At 48.9% G+C, this 19,621-nt stretch overlaps 1 protein-coding gene across 1 annotated transcript in view; it reads right to left on the minus strand.

Moving 5' to 3' along the window:
• The window catches only part of LOC122555472 (pleckstrin homology-like domain family B member 2), a 213,905-nt gene that overhangs the window by 105,781 nt on the left and 88,503 nt on the right, over window positions 1-19,621 (minus strand). Inside the window, exons 10-14 of the mRNA XM_043701499.1 lie at window positions 16,530-16,685; window positions 14,167-14,277; window positions 6,241-6,330; window positions 2,257-2,373; window positions 1,011-1,208 (exon numbers count right to left, since the gene is read on the minus strand). Of these exons, the coding sequence (XP_043557434.1) occupies window positions 1,011-1,208; window positions 2,257-2,373; window positions 6,241-6,330; window positions 14,167-14,277; window positions 16,530-16,685 (672 nt within the window). The remainder of the gene's footprint in view (window positions 1-1,010; window positions 1,209-2,256; window positions 2,374-6,240; window positions 6,331-14,166; window positions 14,278-16,529; window positions 16,686-19,621) is intronic.

Genomic DNA, 19,621 nt, shown 5'->3' on the forward strand with positions numbered 1-19,621 from the left:
ATGTGTTTGTTGATGGGGTTTGTGGATGAGTGCCTGCTATATAGGACAAACAGGAAGACAGCTAACGGTCCGCATCCATGAACATCAACTAGCCACGAGACGCCACGACCAGCTATCCTTAGTAGCCACACATGCAGACGACAAGCAACATGAATTTGGCTGGGACAACACTACCATTATAGGGCAAGCCAACAAAGAACAGCCAGGGAATTCCTAGAAGCATGGCACTCATCCACAAACTCCATCAACAAACACATCGACCTGGACCCAATATACCGGCCACTACAGCGGACAGCTGAAACTGACAACCGGAAGTGGCAGGGACAGGCCACTATAAATGCCGGAGGAAACACCACAGAAGCGCTTCACAGGAGGCTCCCAAGCACTGAGGATGTCACCTAGACAGGGGACGAAACGTTTGCAACAAAAACTTCCAGCTCGGCGAACAGAACCACAACAGTTTGTCAACCCTAAGAGAGGATCAATGTTTTGCAGACAGTGCAAGAAAAGAGGCAGAGTGACAGAGGGGTGGAGTGAGGAGGGGGAGATAAAATGAGAGTGGTAAGAAATAATGTAAGAGGGAAGAGTAAGATTGAAGACAGAGAGGGAGGGAGAGAGTGTCGGATTTGGAGAGAGCAAGAGAGAAGGGAGAAAGATAGAGTGAAAAAACAGGAAAAGCTGAGGAATAGAGGGAGACATAGAGACAGGGAGAATGAGAGAGAGCAAGGGAGAATGGACAGAGAGGGACAAAAAAGAGAAGTGAGAGAGGGAGAGTGCAAGGGAGTGACAGAGAGATAGAGACAGACAGACAGACAGAAAGAAGAGTGAGGCAGTGTGTCAGGATCGAAGGAAGGATGTAGAATGAATGGAGAATCACACTGTATTAGCAGGTGACAGATGCAGGCTGGAGAAGCCATAAGTACCCCCTGTAACACAAACCTTTTTTCAGTTTTACACAGTCTACCGCAAGCGAACAGCTACCAGAGTGAGAGCAGAGGGAGAGAAGTTACCTGTTTACGTCTGCTATGTTTTTTAGCTGGAAGAGGAGGAGGAGAAGGAAGTGTAGGAGGAAGAGCAGGAGGAGCAACAGCATCGAGACAAGGTACCACACCGTCAGACCAATGCACCGCCAGCGATTTCGGCTCACGCTGGGATGACTGCTGAGAAGGGGAGGCACTTCCAATGCAGGGAGGCGATGGCTTTGAGAGCTAAACCAATGGAAGCAAGTTAGAAAGACTGAGGATAGAGAAAGGCAGAGTTAGTTCAACACTCACTGTCTACGAGCACCAAACCGTATGCAAACGTATGGAGAAGGCAACCTGGGTGTTTGGGAAGGGATGGAGGAGTGAAACTAGTAAAGCCCATCTGTGTTCCGTAAATAACTATCCAGTAAATAGCCCTGAGGTCAGGAATGGAGTGAGGGGGAGTGGCCCAGCGTCATAAGAGAAGACAGATATGGGGTATTTCGTTTCCTCTTCTGCCTCAGGAATACTGAATGTTGGAATCAGTAGGGCAGCGATGGTGGGAGCTCCCTGCCAACCACCATATTGTGCTGAGGCACCCTGAGCGTGTGCAAGACGGAGTTGGGAATCCCAAATGCTGTCCACCGCCCAAATGTCCCGGACCCCAAAACAGCTTCCAACCCGATGGCAGAGTAGCCAGGCCAAGTACCCATGTGGGTAGCATCCAAATAAATCAGGCCCAGCCTCTCCCCACTACCATGTCACAGCCAATTCCCGTTTAGGACCTTTAGCAAAACCAAGCCACAGCAAGATCCGGGGACTGAGAGCAGGAAGTGGAGTGGGCCGCTCTGGAATTAAAACTGATCCTGCAATAGACTCAGTAGAACTCCAGCTCAACAATTGGGGTGGCCATTTTTTGAACGGCCTGCAGCTGTTCCTTTAATAAATACCACTCCACACCTAGAAATATCAGACTGGGAATGGGACCTTGGCTTCAGGCAAATGAGTTTAATCAGGAGCCAGGTTCTGAAATGACAGCACTGGCTGGTTTTTGTTGGGGGGGGACGACAGAAATCATTATTTCAGGCAGATATCGGGGCACTTAAACCGGAGAACCTGACCTATATTGCAGTGACATTTGTTAGATTATTTAAGACCATGTCATAGCCACATTTCCACTCTCTCTCTCTCTCTCTCTCTCTCTCCCTCTCTCCACCAGCCACAGATTCATGTCGGTCATTTGCTGAAACCTAGATCAAGCTGACCAAGCTCCTGGTGGTGTTGCCATGGTTACCTGCTGGGGGCTGGGCTCTTCGGTGACTGCCTCAGAAGCCGCGGCGACAGTGTCGGGGGGAACAGCGGTCTTTGAGCTGCTATACAACTGGTTAATCTGGTTCACAGTCACATAGTCCTGGGGAGAAAGAGGCAGGAGTGGAGGGAGAAAGGTCAAAAGTGGAAAGTTGGACGGTGAACAGCAGCATTGGAGTAAAGAACAGGAAACTGCTCCATAGATTCATAGTGAACAGCAAGGACGGACAGTAAAACAGATACTGACCCAGAAGGACACAAGAGCTGATTTGCACTGTGCATGTGTTGAGTAGGTAACAGCAGTAACAGATGGCATACTTGCCAGCCATTGCATTGGCATCTGCAGCTATCATGCCTTCTGCCAAAACCCACTTGCAACAATCTTCTACCATGGTCTGAACGGCCACTCCCCGCCGCCCAGCCCCCCCCACCCAAGGGAATAGTCAGTATTTCTCAAGGTGAATTGTCTCTATTCATGCAGTGGGAAATTCTAACCGAGTGGGAACGACACAGGATTGGGTGGACCAGGGGTGTTCTGGTCAGGTTTACATCCCACCCAATCGCGCGCTCTACACATTTTAGCAAGCAGTAAAAGTAGACATAGTGCTGCAGTTAAGTCTGTTAGAAACTTGTAAAAGAATACAGCGGGCATAGATTTAAAGTGATCTACAAAACAAGGATGACGTGAGGAAAAAAACAGGTCCACTCGGTGACTGGTTAGGGTCTGGAATGCACGACCTGGGAATGTGGTTGAAGAAGATCCATTTGAGACATTCAAGAGAACACTAAATGATTATTTGGATAAAAATATTACGCAAGGGTATGGGGGAGAGCTGGTGCGGGCATGATGGACTGAATGGCCTTCTTCTGCGCAATAAGACTTTGTGATTCTGTGAGAATTGGAATTAGTTTTTACGGTCACCATCACTTCTGACTCCTTCTGTGATTGCAAATTTGTGAACGGAGGCTAAATTCCACCAGCTGCCATGTAGGAATTTGAATCAGTATCCCCAGAGAACCAGCCTAACCTCTGGGTTATGAGCCCACTGACATTCCCATTACAGCATTGCCTCGCCCGATGCATGGTAATGTCAGTCTAAATTAGCAGCCCAATAACCTTCCAATTGCCTCACGTTGATGCATTGCCAGCACCACCTACTGCACTCAATGAAGCAGCCACTCTTAACCAGCCCAAAAGAAATCCAATCAGGCTATCCTCTTAAAGGGAAAGCATGACCCAGTCTTATGGTCCCTAGTCCTGAGTTCAAACTGAATTAGAGAGGAGCAATTCTATGGAAAGGTACCTCCACGTCCCCCAGTTGGAGGGTGGACGTTTCCTATTAAAACCTTTTGCACTCAATATATGATTTCAAAGCTGTCACAACTCCAAGACATCGTGGCATCACAACTCGAGATGTACTGGGAGATCAGGCCATCCATTGTAATCCCCAAAGGGAAGATGGGAGGGAGAAGGGAACACCTCAGACCTTTTCCTGGAGCTGTGCAGGGCATTGGTGAGACCACATGCTATGGGATACTATGTACAAATTTAGTCCCCTTGTTTGAAAAAAATATTTCTGCTTTAGAAGCATCTCTGAGAAGATTCAGTCAACTTGTTCCTGAGAGGAAGAGTTTATCTTACGAAGAAAGATTGAACAAATTTGCCATGTAGTCTATGGAGCTTAGAACAGTGAAAGATAATTTTATTGAAACATATATGATCTTGAGAGGACTTGGATGCTTCCTCTTATCGGGGAGATTAAACCTCGGGGACATTGTTTAAGAATAAGTGGTGTTCCTTTTAAGGCAGAGGTGAAGATTATGTTTTTTTTCCAAGAGGGTTGCTTGTCTATGGAATTGTCTTCCCCATAAAGTGGTGAAGGATGAGTCGGTCAGTTTATTCAAGGGTGAGTCGATACATTTTTTGACAGGAGGGCAGTCAAGAACCATCATGGGCAATCAGGAACGTGCAGCTGAAACCACAACCAGATCAGGATTTAGCTCGAGGGACTGAATGGCCTACTTATGTTCCTGACTGAAAGACTTCAACCTCAGGATAACCACTGAAACAAGTGTTTACAAGATGGGGGGGCGATGCTATAGATAACCAAATGGCAGAGAAATACGATGGCCACATGGAAATAGAAGAACTCCTATAGATAACAGCAAGTTCAGTTGCTCGATTCACATCCATACTGCAGCTCTGAAACAATGGAGGACATAAATACATTAAGAGAACAGAAACACACTCTATGGACCCTGGTTCAAATCCCACCACGACAGCTAGTGGACTCTGAATTTAATTAGGAATTAAAAGTGATGGTGACACTGACAATGACTGTCGATTGTTGTAAAAAACCCATCAGATTCACTCATGCCCTTTAGGGAGGGCAATCTGCCATCCTTATCTGGTCCGGCATATATGTGACTGCAGACCAAAAATAATGCGGTTGAAACTTAACTGCCCTCTGAAATGGCTGAGGAAGTTCCTGAGTTAAGGGGTAATTAGAAAGTGCAATAAATACTGGCCTTGGCAATGACACCCAAATCCCATAAAAGAATAAAAGAAAATAAATGAGAGATCGCAGCACAGGATTCAGCCATTAATTTTTTCACAACAAAACTAGTCAGTTCTAAGTGGAATGGGAGAACTATGAGCCAGCTCTGCTAATCCTGGGAATGAAATCCGAGTTACCTAAGGAGAGTCAGCAAGGTCCTCCCCTTCTCTCCCTTTTCCTCCCCCCTATCCTGCTAATGGAAAGTATTCCCTCAGCCAGGTGGGTAACCTCACTTCTCTCTCACTCATTGCCAAGAGCAGATCAGCAATTAGACTGCTCTGCCCCACTTCCTGATGCTGCACCCGTCACCGCGCCAGTGCACAAATCCCCAACTACCCCGCTTCCCCTGAAACCCCTTTCCTCATCAATTCCCCACAACCCCTCTCTTCAAAACCACTGCAGAAGAGTGGAAGACTGACAATTCAAATATCCTGTTACCTTCAACAGGAACTAACTCCAGTTTAAAGTGCCCCTGGTCCCTCCTAAAGCTAAAAGGTATCATCTTCTCCTTTTTATTTTTGAATGTTAATTCCTCACAATGCAGGTTCGAGGGACCTGGTGTGAGAATCGAACAAAGAACTAAAGCCGAGAGACAGATTAACATGGACGATCCCGACTCCAAGAACTGCTGGCACTCCAGTGGGTGTGCAACCAAGTGTTCAGCTGCAAACAGGAGTCACTGCGAGATGAACAATCAGGCAATGGGAGTCACAGTTGAGTGCCAAGTTACAACGGAGTGACTGGGGAGCACCCTGCATGGTAACAGGAATGAGAAACGTTCAAATTGGCAAGGGATGATGCTTCACAGACAATGCTAGCTGTTTCTGGGCAAGGAAGGGAGGCTCTATTTGGCCACGATTAGAGTGGTGCTGGAAAAGCACAGCAGGATTCCTGATGAAGGGCTTTTGCCCGAAACGTCGATCTTCCTGCTCCTGGGATGCTGCCTGACCTGCACCACTCTGATCTAAACTCTGGTTTCCAGTATCTGCAGTCCGCACGTTTGGCTCGTCCATTTGGCCACGATGAGTTAAGGACAATCCTGGCCTTCTGACCCAACAAATGTATGCTTCCAAACGGGTCAGTGTGTATGAGGAGCTTTACTGGACAAAGATGGGTTGGTTGGCCGTGTTGAGAAGAGAAATTGCCGCTCTTGAGCGACGAGAGTTGGATCTCAGGAATGTTTGTAACCCAATGTCGGGCATCTCACACCGACTACTCTGTGAAACCTGGGCAAGACGTGTGGGCAAAACACTGCATCACATTTAAAAGGAGCAACAAATGCTGGAGATCACAGCGGGTCAGGCAGTGGGTCATGGAGAGAAAGCAAGCAAACATTTCGAGTTCTCGATGACACTTCAGTTCAGATTCCAGCATCTGCTCGTCTGATCAAAAAATTGAAAATGTATAATTACCTCCTTAAACGTGTTCGGATTAATAGGGAGGCCTGCTCCTCCAGTACTGTCGTAATACACCTTCTCGATACTCATCAGGTTTTCTTTCTCCTACAGGGAAGACAACAGTTTTTGATTCACTTTTAGCCAACTGGGGTTGTCTAAACTTACGTGAGCCACCTTCACTGTGTAAGAATTGAAGATCTGTGCTCAAGAAGCTGTAACCTGGGAAGAAGGTGAGGCCATTCAGCCCCTCCAGCCAGTACTGCCATTCGATCTGATCAGACCCACTGCTATCAACTCCACTGGCTGCATTTTCCTGGTGGGCTGACCCTGTCCCGTAAGTAAAGGGTTAATTCTCCAGTGTGTGGTCAGCCTCCACTGGGAGTGACATAAGAGGTCACAAGACAGCAGAGTGTGGAGACAGAATGAATGAATGCAGAGCCTGTGCTAAGCTCAATCGTGTAAATGCTCAGCAGGATATTAAACAAAAAGGCAATCTTCCCAGCAGCATAGACTTTGGCAGTGTCTCTAGATCCTGACCACAGACACAACCTTTTCTAAGAACCCCACCATAACAATGACTACCATGGAAGCAGATCTATCCATCAACGGTCCAAATAATTTCCAGTATCCACTTTTTGGGGAGATATCCAGATTTTCAACCCCGTTCATGTGGGTCCCTGACATGACCCACTCTCACCTTAAGTTTCACTCCCCTACCCGGTCTCCCCCTGCTAGAGGTCATAGTTTCTCTCCAACTCCCCTACAAAATACTTCCATCCTTTAAGTACCACATTTAAATCAACCCCTTATAAGCTATGAAGAAGACACGTTTAGACAATCTGCTTTCCTGGTCCCCACTTGATGAAAGATTGACTGTCGTTCTGCAGGAAGGGAGTTTGGAGCCAAGCGCAGCTGCTGTTTTAATCCCAGTGACTGGAAGCAAAAGCTTCATCCTGTAACCTGAGCCTCTTGTTGACTCCGACACTCTCACACTCGGCTGCTGAAGGGAGATACTGAGCCCTGGCGAACACGCACTGTCGTCCGCATGCTAGGAATCCAATCACCGACCACCGGCATCTGAGCACAAGCATTCCCGTGGAATCCCACCCAACACCACCGAGACAACTCGGAGTCGTTAGCATCGTTCAATCACACTGTGGGAACTGCCTCAATCAGCCCCAGTGCCATGCATGGGAACAACTTCAGGCAGCTACGAATACTCAATTCTCCGCAGCATTTACGGGTCCTTGTTAAACTGAGAAAAAGTGAAAGGGCAAGGACGAGAGCATCGTTAACTGCAGAGGTGAAAGGGCAAGAGGAGGGAGCATAGCACAGGCAATTGCAGAGGTGAAAGGGTAGGGACTGAGCATAAAAGTGAAAGGACAAGGACCATGATGCAATGTAGGAGATTTAACCCATCTTGATCACAGGGAAGGGTTTCAAAATAACAACTCAAAATTTAATACATTCTAGGAAATCTACCCTCACTTCCTCGACCTACCTGATGTGCCCAATTCATACTGACTATTTCCCAGTTATATTTTACTTGTTTCTCTGAATTATTTTCATATTCCTGCCTTTATGACCCTTGCAGTACTAGGAAGTCTGTAGCATCATGGCCTTTTTATTTGTAGTGTGCAGCCAGTTTGTTCAGGAGTGCAGATCCTTACATACTATTTTGCAGAGTCACGGTGCGTAAACTAGTTACTGGGAGAAGGGTTTGGGAGAGGAAAAGTAAGCTGATAACGCAGGAGGATTTCACAGCATTAGAGGACAGCTAATTGAACATCAAGACACAGAGTGAGACAGTGTACTAACAGAATAACAGCAGTAAGTAAGGCGAAAGGGGAATAAAGGGTAAATAGTCAAAATTAACAACTGTTTACTTGAATGCACATGGTATTCGGAACAAAAGAAATGAACTAATGGCATAAATACAACTAATCTGAACTTGCAGTCATTAGGAGGTATGTTTACAAGGATATCGAACAGGCAGAAAGGAAAGGACAGTGGGGTGACTTTGTTAGTACGGGATGGAATAGTATAATAGCAATAAATGATGTTGGATCACACGACACAGAGTCCATACGAATGGAGGCTAAAAATAACAAGGTCACTGGTAAGAGTGATCGACAAGCCCCTCAGAGTAGCTGCTCTGCAGGACAGTCAGTAAACTAGGAGATAAATGAGATTGTGTAAAAATGACAAAATAATACTTAGGGGTAATGTTAATCTTCATGTCGATTGAAAAGTCAGATTAGCAAGGGTAGCCATGAAGATCAATTCAAAGAGTATATTCAGCACAGTTCCCGAGAACAATATGCTGTTTTTACTGACCCAGTGACTGTGGGTACACCCCATCACTAACCAACTGACCCAGTGACTGTCGGCTCACCCCATCACAAACCAACTGACCCAGTGACTGTGGGCACACCCCATCACTAACCAACTGACCCTGTGACGGTAGGCTCACCCCATCACTAACCAACTGACCCAGTGACTGTGGGTACACCCCATCACTAACCAACTGACCCAGTGACTGTCGGCTCACCCCCATCACAAACCAACTGACCCTGTGACTGTGGGCACACCCCATCACTAACCAACTGACCCAGTGACTGTCGGCTCACCCCATCACTAACCAAGTGACCCAGTGACTCTGGGCACACCCATCACTAACCAACTGACCCTGTGAATGTGGGTACACCCCATCACTAACCAACTGACCCAGTGACTGTCGGTTCACCCCATCACTAACCAACTGACCCAGTGACTGTCGGCTCACCCCATCACTAACCAACTGACCCAGTGACTGTGGGCACACCCCATCACTAACCAACTGACCCAGTGACTGTCGGTTCACCCCATCACTAACCAACTGACCCAGTGACTGTGGGCACACCCCATCACTAACCAACTGACCCAGTGACTGTCGGCTCACCCCATCACTAACCAAGTGACCCAGTGACTGTGGGCACACCCCATCACTAGCCAACCGACCCTGTGACGGTAGGCTCACCCCCATCACAAACCAAGTGACCCAGTGACTGTGGGCACACCCCATCACTAACCAACTGACCCAGTGACTGTGGGCACACCCCATCACTAACCAAGTGACCCAGTGACTGTCGGCTCACCCCATCACTAACCAAGTGACCCAGTGACTCTGGGCACACCCATCACTAACCAACTGACCCTGTGACGGTAGGCTCACCCCATCACTAGCCAACTGACCCAGTGACTGTCGTCTCACCCCATCACTAACCAACTGACCCAGTGACTGTCGGCTCACCCCATCACTAACCAAGTGGCCCAGTGACTGTGGGTGCACCCCATCACTAACCAACTGACCCTGTGACGGTAGGCTCACCCCCATCACTAACCAACTGACCCTGTGACGGTAGGCTCATCCCATCACTAACAAATTGACCCTGTTACTGTGGGCACACGCCATCACTAACCAACTGACCCTGTGACTGTGGGCACACCCCATCACTAACCAACTAAGCCCCTGACTGTGGGCACACCCCATCACTAACCAACTGACCCAGTGACTGTCGGTTCACCCCATCACTAACCAAGTGACCCAGTGACTGTGGGAACACCCCATCACTAACCAAGTGACCCAGTGACTGTGGGCGCACCCCATCACTAACCAACTGACCCTGTGACGGTAGGCTCATCCCATCACTATCCAATTGACCCTGTTACTGTGGACACACACCATCACTAACCAACCATTTCCCTCACTGACCCAGTGACTGTGGCCTACCCCCCTCATTGATCCTCTGACAGTGGCCAATCCCTCTCACTGACCAACAGAATTGTAGCCTCTCCCCACCCTGACCCTTGGCTGTGTCTTCTCCAACCTCCTTCTGTGACCTTAAGCAACTCTATTATTGCTGGATGCGAACTTTTCCAATTGCCAAACAGAAACCAAAGAGCTCCATTCTACTACCGAGCTCCACAGGGATAAGGTTGTGAATGTAACAGCTCATAGTCATTGTTCTTGTGGTCAGTGTCTCTCCGTATCAGCCCAGGAGCTCCAGGTTCAAGTCCCAACCCTAGATCTGATGGCTAAGTGTGGTTACACACCAATGTAAACAAGGTGTAAATCTTCCCAACACACCCTGACTGCAGGCAGTAAACGCAGGTGCTTTTATGGTCAGCCGTACGATTGGAAGAAATCAGAGCCTCTGTCATCACTCCCCATCGCTCTTGGCTGCAACATGCAGGTAAAACTATATGTTGCCACACTAACTCAGACCCTTGGATGGCCTGGGATGCTCAGTTGGCTGGATGGCTGCTGTAGATCAGATTGGTGCCAACTGTAGGGGTTCAATCCTTGTTCAGGCTCATGTGGATTCAGGATCTGTCCCAGGGTGGGGATCACAGCGCTGTGGATTCAGGATCTGTCTCGGAGTGGGGATCACAGCGCTGTGGATTAAGGATCTGTCTCGGAGTGGGGATCACAGCGCTGTGGATTCAGGATCTGTCTCGGAGTGGGGATCACAGGACTGTGGATTCAGGATCTGTCCTGGGGTGTGGATCACAGCGCTGTGGATTCAGGATCTGTCCCAGGGTGGGGATCACAGCGCTGTGGATTCAGGATCTGTCCCGGGGTGGGGATCACAGCGCTGTGGATTCAGGATCTGTCCCGGAGTGGGGATCATAGCGCTGTGGATTCAGGATCTGTCCCAAGGTGGGGATCACAGCGCTGTGGATTCAGGATCTGTCCCGGAGTGGGGATCATAGCGCTGTGGATTCAGGATCTGTCTCGGAGTGGGGATCACAGCGCTGTGGATTCAGGATCTGTCTCGGAGTGGGTATCACAGCGCGGTGGATTCAGGATCTGTCCCGGAGTGGGGATCACAGCGCTGTGGATTCAGGATCTGTCTCGGAGTGGGGATCACAGCGCTGTGGATTCAGGATCTGTCCCAGGGTGGGGATCACAGCGCTGTGGATTCAGGATCTGTCCTGGAGTGGGGATCATAGCGCTGTGGATTCAGGATCTGTCCCGGAGTGGGGATCACAGCGCTGTGGATTCAGGATCTGTCCCGGAGTGGGGATCACAGCACTGTGGATTCAGGATCTGTCCCAGGGTGGGGATCACAGCGCTGTGGATTCAGGATCTGTCCCAAGGTGGGGATCACAGTGCTGTGGATTCAGGATCTGTCCCGGTGTGGGGATCACAGCGCTGTGGATTCAGGATCTGTCCCAGGGTGGGGATCACAGTGCTGTGGATTCAGGATCTGTCCCGGTGTGGGGATCACAGTGCTGTAGATTCAGGATCTGTCCCGGTGTGGGGATCACAGCGCTGTGGATTCAGGATCTGTCCCGGAGTGGGGATCACAGCGCTGTGGATTCAAGATCTGTCCCAGAGTGGGGATCACAGCGTTGTGGATTCAGGATCTGTCTCGGAGTGGGGATCACAGCGCTGTGGATTCAGGATCTGTCCCGGAGTGGGGATCACAGCGCTGTGGATTCAGGATCTGTCCCGGAGTGGTGATCACAGCACTGTGGATTCAGGATCTGTCCTGGAGTGGGGATCACAGCGCTGTGGATCCAGGATCTGTCCCAGGGTGGGGATCACAGCGCTGTGGATTCAGGATCTGTCCCAGAGTGGGGATCACAGCGCTGTGGATTCAGGATCTGTCCCGGAGTGGGGATCACAGCGCTGTGGATTCAGGATCTGTCCCGGAGTGGTGATCACAGCACTGTGGATTCAGGATCTGTCCTGGAGTGGGGATCACAGGACTGTGGATTCAGGATCTGTCCCGGAGTGGGGATCACAGCGCTGTGGATTCAGGATCTGTCCCAAGGTGGGGATCACACTGCTGTGGATTCAGGATCTATCCCAGAGTGGGGATCACAGCGCTGTGGATTCAGGATCTGTCCCAGAGTGGGGATCACAGCGCTGTGGATTCAGGATCTGTCCCGGAGTGGGAATCACAGCGCTGTGGATTCAGGATCTGTCCCGGAGTGGGGATCTCAGCGCTGTGGATTCAGGATCTGTCCCGGAGTGGGGATCACAGCGTTGTGGGTTCAGGATCTGTCCCGGAGTGGGGATCACAGCGTTGTGGATTCAGGATCTGTCCCGGAGTGGGGATCACAGCGCTGTGGATTCAGGATCTGTCTCGGAGTGGGGATCACAACGCTGTGGATTCAGGGTCTGTCCCAAGGTGGGGATCACAGGGCTGTGGATTCGGGATCTGTCCCAGGATGGGGATCACAGCACTGTGGATTCAGGATTTTCCCGGAGTAGGGGTCAGAGCGCTGTGGATTCAGGATCTGTCTCGGAGTGGGGATCACAGCGCTGTGGATTCAGGATCTATCCCGGAGTGGGCATCACAGCGCTGTGGATTCAGGATCTGTCCCAGGATGGGGATCACAGCGCTGTGGATTCAGGATCTGTTCCAGCGTGGGGATCACAGCACTGTGGATTCAGGATCTGTCCTGGAGTGGGGATCACAGCGCTGTGGATTCAGGATCTGTCCTAGGGTGGGGATCACAGCGCTGTGGATTCAGGATCTGTCCCGGAGTAGGAATCACAGCGCTGTGGATTCAGGATCTGTCCCAGAGTGGGGATCACAGCGCTTTGGATTCAGGATCTGTCCCGGGGTGGACACCACAGGGATGTGGATTCAGGATCTGTCCCAGAGTGGGGATCACAGCGCTGTGGATTCAGGATCTGTCCCAGGGTGGACACCACAGGGATGTGGATTCAGGATCTGTCCCGGGGTGGACACTACAGGGATGTGGATTCATGATCTGTCCCGGAGTAGGAATCACAGCGCTGTGGATTCAGGATCTGTCCTGGGGTGGACACCACAGGGATGTGGATTCAGGATCTGCCCTGTATTGTCCAGGATAGGGATTGAGGCACTATGAGTGGTCCTTGCCTTTAGGGAGAGAGAGCTGAAGATGGGGCTGATCATTCATAGTTTCCCATGATCAAATGTTGAAGCTGTTTACGAGGAGGGGATCTGGATAGGGCTAACTGCACCATAATTCAACAGTTGATCAAGCAACAATCTTGGATTTAATAAAAATGATCAGAAGCTGGGATTCAGTCAGCTTTATCCTTTCCTCCCCGAGTCCTCTCCTGGTCAGATTGTCCATGCTTCCACCCTATGACTGTTTTGCAACTGCTTACACTTCTCTGAACTGATCGTTCATTCATCCAATTCTCATCCCGTCCTCAGTCCCGTTTGTACCTGAATCACTCCTGGCCCCTCTCACTGCCAGCCTTTGCGGGCATCATCTTTTTTGCTCTCCCCACTGCAGCTCTTTCTCCCTAGCTGTCCAATTGAATTTAATGTCACTGGGATAATACGGGCGGCATAGTGGTTCAGTGGTTAGCACTGCTGCCTCACAGCACCAGAGACCCGGGTTCAATTCCCGCCTCAGGCGACTGACTGTGTGGAGTTTGCACGTTCTCCCTGTGTCTGCGTGGGTTTCCTCCGGGTGCTCCGGTTTCCTCCCATAGTCCAAAGACGTGCAGGTTAGGTGAATTGGCCATGCGAAATTGCGGGTAGTGTTAGGTGTAGGGGCATGGGTCTGGGTGGGTTGCTCTTCGGCGGGTCGGTGTGGACTTGTTGGGCCGAAGGGCCTGTTTCCACTCTGTAAGTAATCTAATCTAATCAGTTGGTCAGTAAATTCGGAGTGGCCCATTCTGGCCCTCAAAATGAAAGGTTAACTCTTCACAAATTCCATCCTGTCTTGCTATTTCTATGAATCGCTGCTTATCCTGACCAACATTCCTCTGAAACCACCACTCGCAGGCTGGCTAAGACTGTGGCATCTCAAAACACAGCCTGCTTTAGTCATCCTGTAGCCTCCCCCTCCCCCCCACCCACCTACCCCTTGTGTTTTTTTTTGGGGGGGTGGAATACTGAATTTTCCAACATAGGATCCAGCTGATCTGCTTGTGACACTTACTCTCTGCAACATTGCGAGTAAACTGTTCTTCTCCTTCAGGAAATGCTGCCGCTCCAGCTCAGCTTGTTGCACAATCTGCCCCGCCTGACTTCCCAGTGACGCGATCCTTTTCTGTCAGTGAAAAGCAGCAAGAAGCAGCTTCGGTGAAATGGCAGTCTGTTGACTTATCTTTAAACATTAGTCAGTGAGTAAGTGGCAACAAACAAATTTAAAAGATACATATTTCTTTATCCCCTTCACAATTTAACTTAAAACACAACAAAACACACTTAAATCGCCGGTGGGTTTAATCGCCAACCTTACTCGCCCTGTGGACATTAATAAGCTGGCTTATTATAAACCAGAGTGAGTCAGGAGACTGAAGTTTCTCATTACAGTGAGCCTGAGAGAGCCAGGTTGATTAGAGTGGTGCTGGAAAAGCACAGCAGTTCAGGTAGCATCCGAGGAGCAGGAAAATCGACGTTTCGGGCAAAAGCCCTTCATCAGGAATACTGAAGGGCTTTTGCCCGAAATGTCGATTTTCATGGTCCTCGGATGCTGCCTGAACTGCTGTGCTCTTCCAGCACCACTCTGATCTAGACTCTGGTTTCCAGCATCTGCAGTCATTGTTTTTACCTAGAGCCAGTTTGATTCCAGCCGTGCTTTTTATGACCCAGATGTTGAGTGCTGGTCCAATATTTGCGAGGTTTGTGGAAGTCAAACACGGCACCACTGCAACACGGTGGTTCTGTCACTGGATGAGTAATCCATTCCTGAAGAAGAGTCATACCAGACTCAAAACTGTGTCTCTTTCCACAAATGCTGCCAGACTTGCTGGATTTTTCCAGCACTTTACACTTGGCTTATAAATAATCCAGAGACTCAGGCTAATGCCCTCGGAATTTGAGTTCATATCCTACCAAGATACCAATGGAACTTAAACTCAGTGAATAAATCTGAAATAAAAAGCTAGTATCAGCAAGGGTGACCATTGAAACGATGATCAATTCCACGGTATTGTTAAAAATCCATTTCGTTCACTAAGGTCCTTCGGGGAAAGTAATCTGCTGTTCTTACCTGGTCTAACCTACACATGACTCCAGATTAACAGCAATGCTGTTGACTCTTAACTGTCCTCTAAAATGGCTGAACGAGCCACTCACGGGCAGTTAGGGTTGGGGGTCTTGATGCTCAAATCCCATGAAAAGAATGAAGAGAAATTAATCTCACAACTAGTCATGGTGAGCTTCAAATCCACAACTTGCGTGTGTGTATACGTGGGGGGCTTGATTAGATGATTACCCATAACCACTGTTCCTCAGAGAGGCTCCCAAGGGGAATGTAACTGAGGAAAATCCCTATTCCAGCCCTCACGAAGTGTCAACTTTTATTGTATTACTACCATTCTCAATCCACGTTAGCCCATTTATCATGCTGCAGTCTTACCCAATACTAAACATCCCACATTTGCCTAAACCTTCTGACAGCTGTGTTTGCACAGCATTCCCCACTTATAATGAGATTCACTTATGTAAAAATCATGCAAGTGATCAATTCTGGTTGACAGTACAACTCAGCAGCCAATTTGGGAAAATGATGCGGGCATGGTGTGAAATGGGCAGCCATTTTGTTTCGATTCCATTGAACACCACAAGGGGGTACAATATTTTAAAGCCCACCCTGTTCCGTACTAACTGCACCTCCGGCCAGTGGAAAGACACTCCAGCTTGAACATTGTGGAAAGGTGTTTCCAGGCAGCCTTGAATTGACAAGCCTGGGCAAGGGACGTGCAAAGATGTGCACTCGCTCCTTCAGTTGATTTCTCAGATCAAGGCCAAGTGTTGACAGATTTGCGAATCATGGACTTGTTAGCAATAAGGCAATGAGGCACCTCCCCCTGGGATTAACTGGACAACTATTGAAAGAGTTGTGGGCGGCACAGTGGTTAGCACTGCTGCCTCACAGCGCCAGAGACCCGGGTTCAATTCCCGCCTCAGGCGACTGACTGTGTGGAGTTTGCACGTTCTCCCCGTGTCTGCGTGGGTTTGCTCCGGGTGCTCCGGTTTCCTCCCACAGTCCAAAGATGTGCAGGGTCAGGTGAATTGGCCATGCTAAATTGCCCGTAGTGTTAGGTAAGGGGTAGATGTAGGAGTATGGTGTGGGTTGCGCTTCGGCGGGTCGGTGTGGACTTGTTGGGCCGAAGGGCCTGTTTTCACACTGTAATCTAATCTAATCTAATCTTACTACAGGCATAAGTGACCAAATGGCCTCCGCTGAGCTAAATAACTCTGCAATGTCAAAACTAACTTTATGTGTTGTTATTTATCTTTCCTTTCTCGGTATGAGTCTGTAGGAAATGCAACTTTTCCAACTGAAATGCCTACCTCCCGCATTGCGATGCTCTGTTGATACTCAGCCATTTCCCCCAGGAGCTGCTTGGACAGATTCTCCTTCTCTTCTTCCAGCCGGCTCTCCTGTTCTAGTTGCTGAAACTCTAAATCGTCGTATCGTTTCACCTCCGAATCCAACTGCTCACCGTCCTGGAGAGAGACAAATCCATCAAATACTTACAATGTAACAGTGATCAATCCACTACCATTAGGATCACTCCTCCACTGTCAGTAATGTTCTGTGTGTACCTTGCCTTTGAAAGAGTCCATCTCGAAGGACTCCATGTGCTGGGTCCATACGATGTTGCGGTTCTGCCTGACAATCTGCCGCGTGTCTGCAAAATCAGGTCATTGGATGCACAGGAGCAAAAGTAGGCCGTTCAGTCCCTCTTGGCTATTCCACCATTCTAGATCATGACTGATCATCCACCTCAACATTATTTCCCCACGCTATCCCCTTATCCCTTGATGTTAATATCCCTGTTCAGCTTTCACAGCCCTCTGAGGTAGAGAATTCCAAAGGTTTAACACCCTCTAAGTGGAGATGCCCCCGTCCTCCTTTCAGTCCTAATGGCTTGCCTTTTATTTTGAGACCATACCCCTTGATTCGAGAGCCCACATTCAAGGGAAACATCCTTCCTGCATCTACTGTGTCTATTCCTTCAAGTATTTGGCAAACTTCAATTAAATTGCCTCTCATTCTTCTAAATCCTAGTGAATACATGCCCAATCTCCTCAGCCTCTCCTCAGAGGACCCAGAAATCAGTCTGGCCAGTCTCTGCTGTATTCTCTCTTTACTGCCCCCAAGTATATCCTTCCTAAAGCAAGGGAACAAGTATTGAAAATAACAATTCAGGAGTGGTCTCACCAACTTGCACCACCTGCATACCAGCTTTCACTGACTAATGAACAAGAACTCTTAGATCTCTTTGCACACCTAAATTTTCCAACCTCTCACCATTTAAGGAATACTCCTACTATCATGGATAACCTCGCATTATCCACATTATATCCCATCTACCATGCTCCTGCCCTGTCACTCAGCCTGTCTATATCCCTTTGAAGACTCTACATTATCCTCATGGCTCACATTCCCACGTTTTGTGTCAAATTCACAAATTTGGAAATATTACAATAGTACCCCACATCCAAATCACTGATATAGATTAGATTAGATTCCCTACAGTGTGGAAACAGGCCCTTCAGTCCAACAAGTCCATACCGACCCTCCAAAGAGTAACCCACCCAGATCAATTTCCCTCTGACTCACGCACCTAACATTATGGGCAAGTTAGTTTGGCAAATCCACCCACAGTTTGACTGTGGGAGGAAACCGGAGCACCCGGAGGAAACCCATGCAGACACGGGGAGAATGTGCAAATTCCTCACAGACAGTCTGTCTGAGGCTGGAATCGAACCCGGGTCCCTGCGTTGTGAGGCTGCAGTGCTAACCATTGAGTCACCGTGCCACCCTATATAGGTGGTGAATGACTGGGGCCCACATGCTGCTCCTTGTGACAACCCACTGGTCACAGCTTGCCAACCTGAGAATGACCCATTTATTCCCGCTCTCTGCCTAGTTACCAATCCTCAATTCATATATTACCCCTAATTTATGTGCCTTTAATTTTGTTTACTATTCTCGAACATGGGACTGGGTTATCATAGCAATTACAGAAACATGGCTCAGGGATGGACAGGACTGGCAGCTGAATGTTCCAGGATACAAATGCTACAGGAAGGATAGAAAGGGAGGCAAAAGAGGAGGGGGAGTGACATTTTTGATAAGGGATAGCATTACAGCTGTGCTGAGGGAGGATATTCCCAGAAATACATCCAGGGAAGTTATTTGGGTTGAACTGAGAAAGGGATTGTATTATAGACCCCCCCAATAGCCTGAGGGAAATTGAGAAACAAACTTGTAAGGAGATCTCAGCTATCTGTAAGAATAATAGGGTAGTTATGGTCGGGGATTTTAACTTTCCAAACATACACTGGCACTGCCATAGTGTTAAGGGTTTAGATGGAGAGGAATTTCTTAAGTGTGTACAAGACAATTTTCTGATTCAGTATGTGGATGTACCTACTAGAGAAGGTGCAAAACTTGACCTACTCTTGGGAAATAAGGCAGGGCAGGTGACTGAGGTGTCAGTGGGGGGGCACTTTGGGGCCAGCTACCATAATTCTATTCGTTTTAAAATAGTGATGGAAAAGGATAGACCAGATCTAAAAGTTGAAGTTCTAAAGTGGAGAAAGGCCAATTTTGACGGTATTAGGCAAGAACTTTCAAAAGGTAAAAACAAGGACTGCAGATGCTGGAGATCAGAGTTTAGATCAGAGTGGTGCTGGAAAAGCACAGCAGGTCAGGCAGCATCCGAGGAGCAGGAAAATCGACGTTTCAGGCAAAAGTCCTTCGTCAGGAATAGAGGCAGAGAGCTTGCAGAGTGGAGAGATAAATGAGAGGGGGAGGGGAGAAGGTAGCATAGAGTACAATAGGTGAGTGCGGGTGGGGATGGAGGTGGTAGGTCAGAGAGGAGGGTGGAGTGGACAAGTGGGAAGGGAGATAGGCAGGTAGGATAGGTCATGGGAACAGTGCTGAGCTGGAAGGTTGGAATTGGGGTGAGGTGGGGGAAGGGGAAATGAGGAAGCTGTTGAAATCCACATTGATGCCCTGGGGTTGAAGTGTTCCGAGGCGGAAGATGAGGCGTTCTTCCCCCAGGCGTCTGGTGGTGAGGGAGCGGCGGTGGAGGAGGCCCAGCACCTCCATACCCTGGGCAGAGTGGGAGGGGGAGTTGAAATGTTGAGCCACAGTGCGGTTTGGTTGATTGGTGCGGGTTGCTCGGAGATGTTCCCTAAAGCACTCTGCTAGGAGGCGTCCAGTCTCCCCAATGTAGAGGAGACCGCATCCGGAGCAACGGATACAATAGATGATATTAGTGGATGTGCAGGTAAAACTTTGATGGATGTGGAAAGCTCCTTTGGGGCCTTGGATAGAGGTGAGGGAGGAGGTGTGGGCACAGGTTTTACAGTTCCTGCGGTGGCAGGGGAAAGTGCCAGGATGGGAGGGTGGGTCGTAGGGGGGGCGT

This window comes from Chiloscyllium plagiosum, chromosome 12, assembly GCF_004010195.1.
Source record: "Chiloscyllium plagiosum isolate BGI_BamShark_2017 chromosome 12, ASM401019v2, whole genome shotgun sequence".
In the NCBI taxonomy this organism is placed as follows: Eukaryota; Metazoa; Chordata; class Chondrichthyes; order Orectolobiformes; family Hemiscylliidae; genus Chiloscyllium; species Chiloscyllium plagiosum.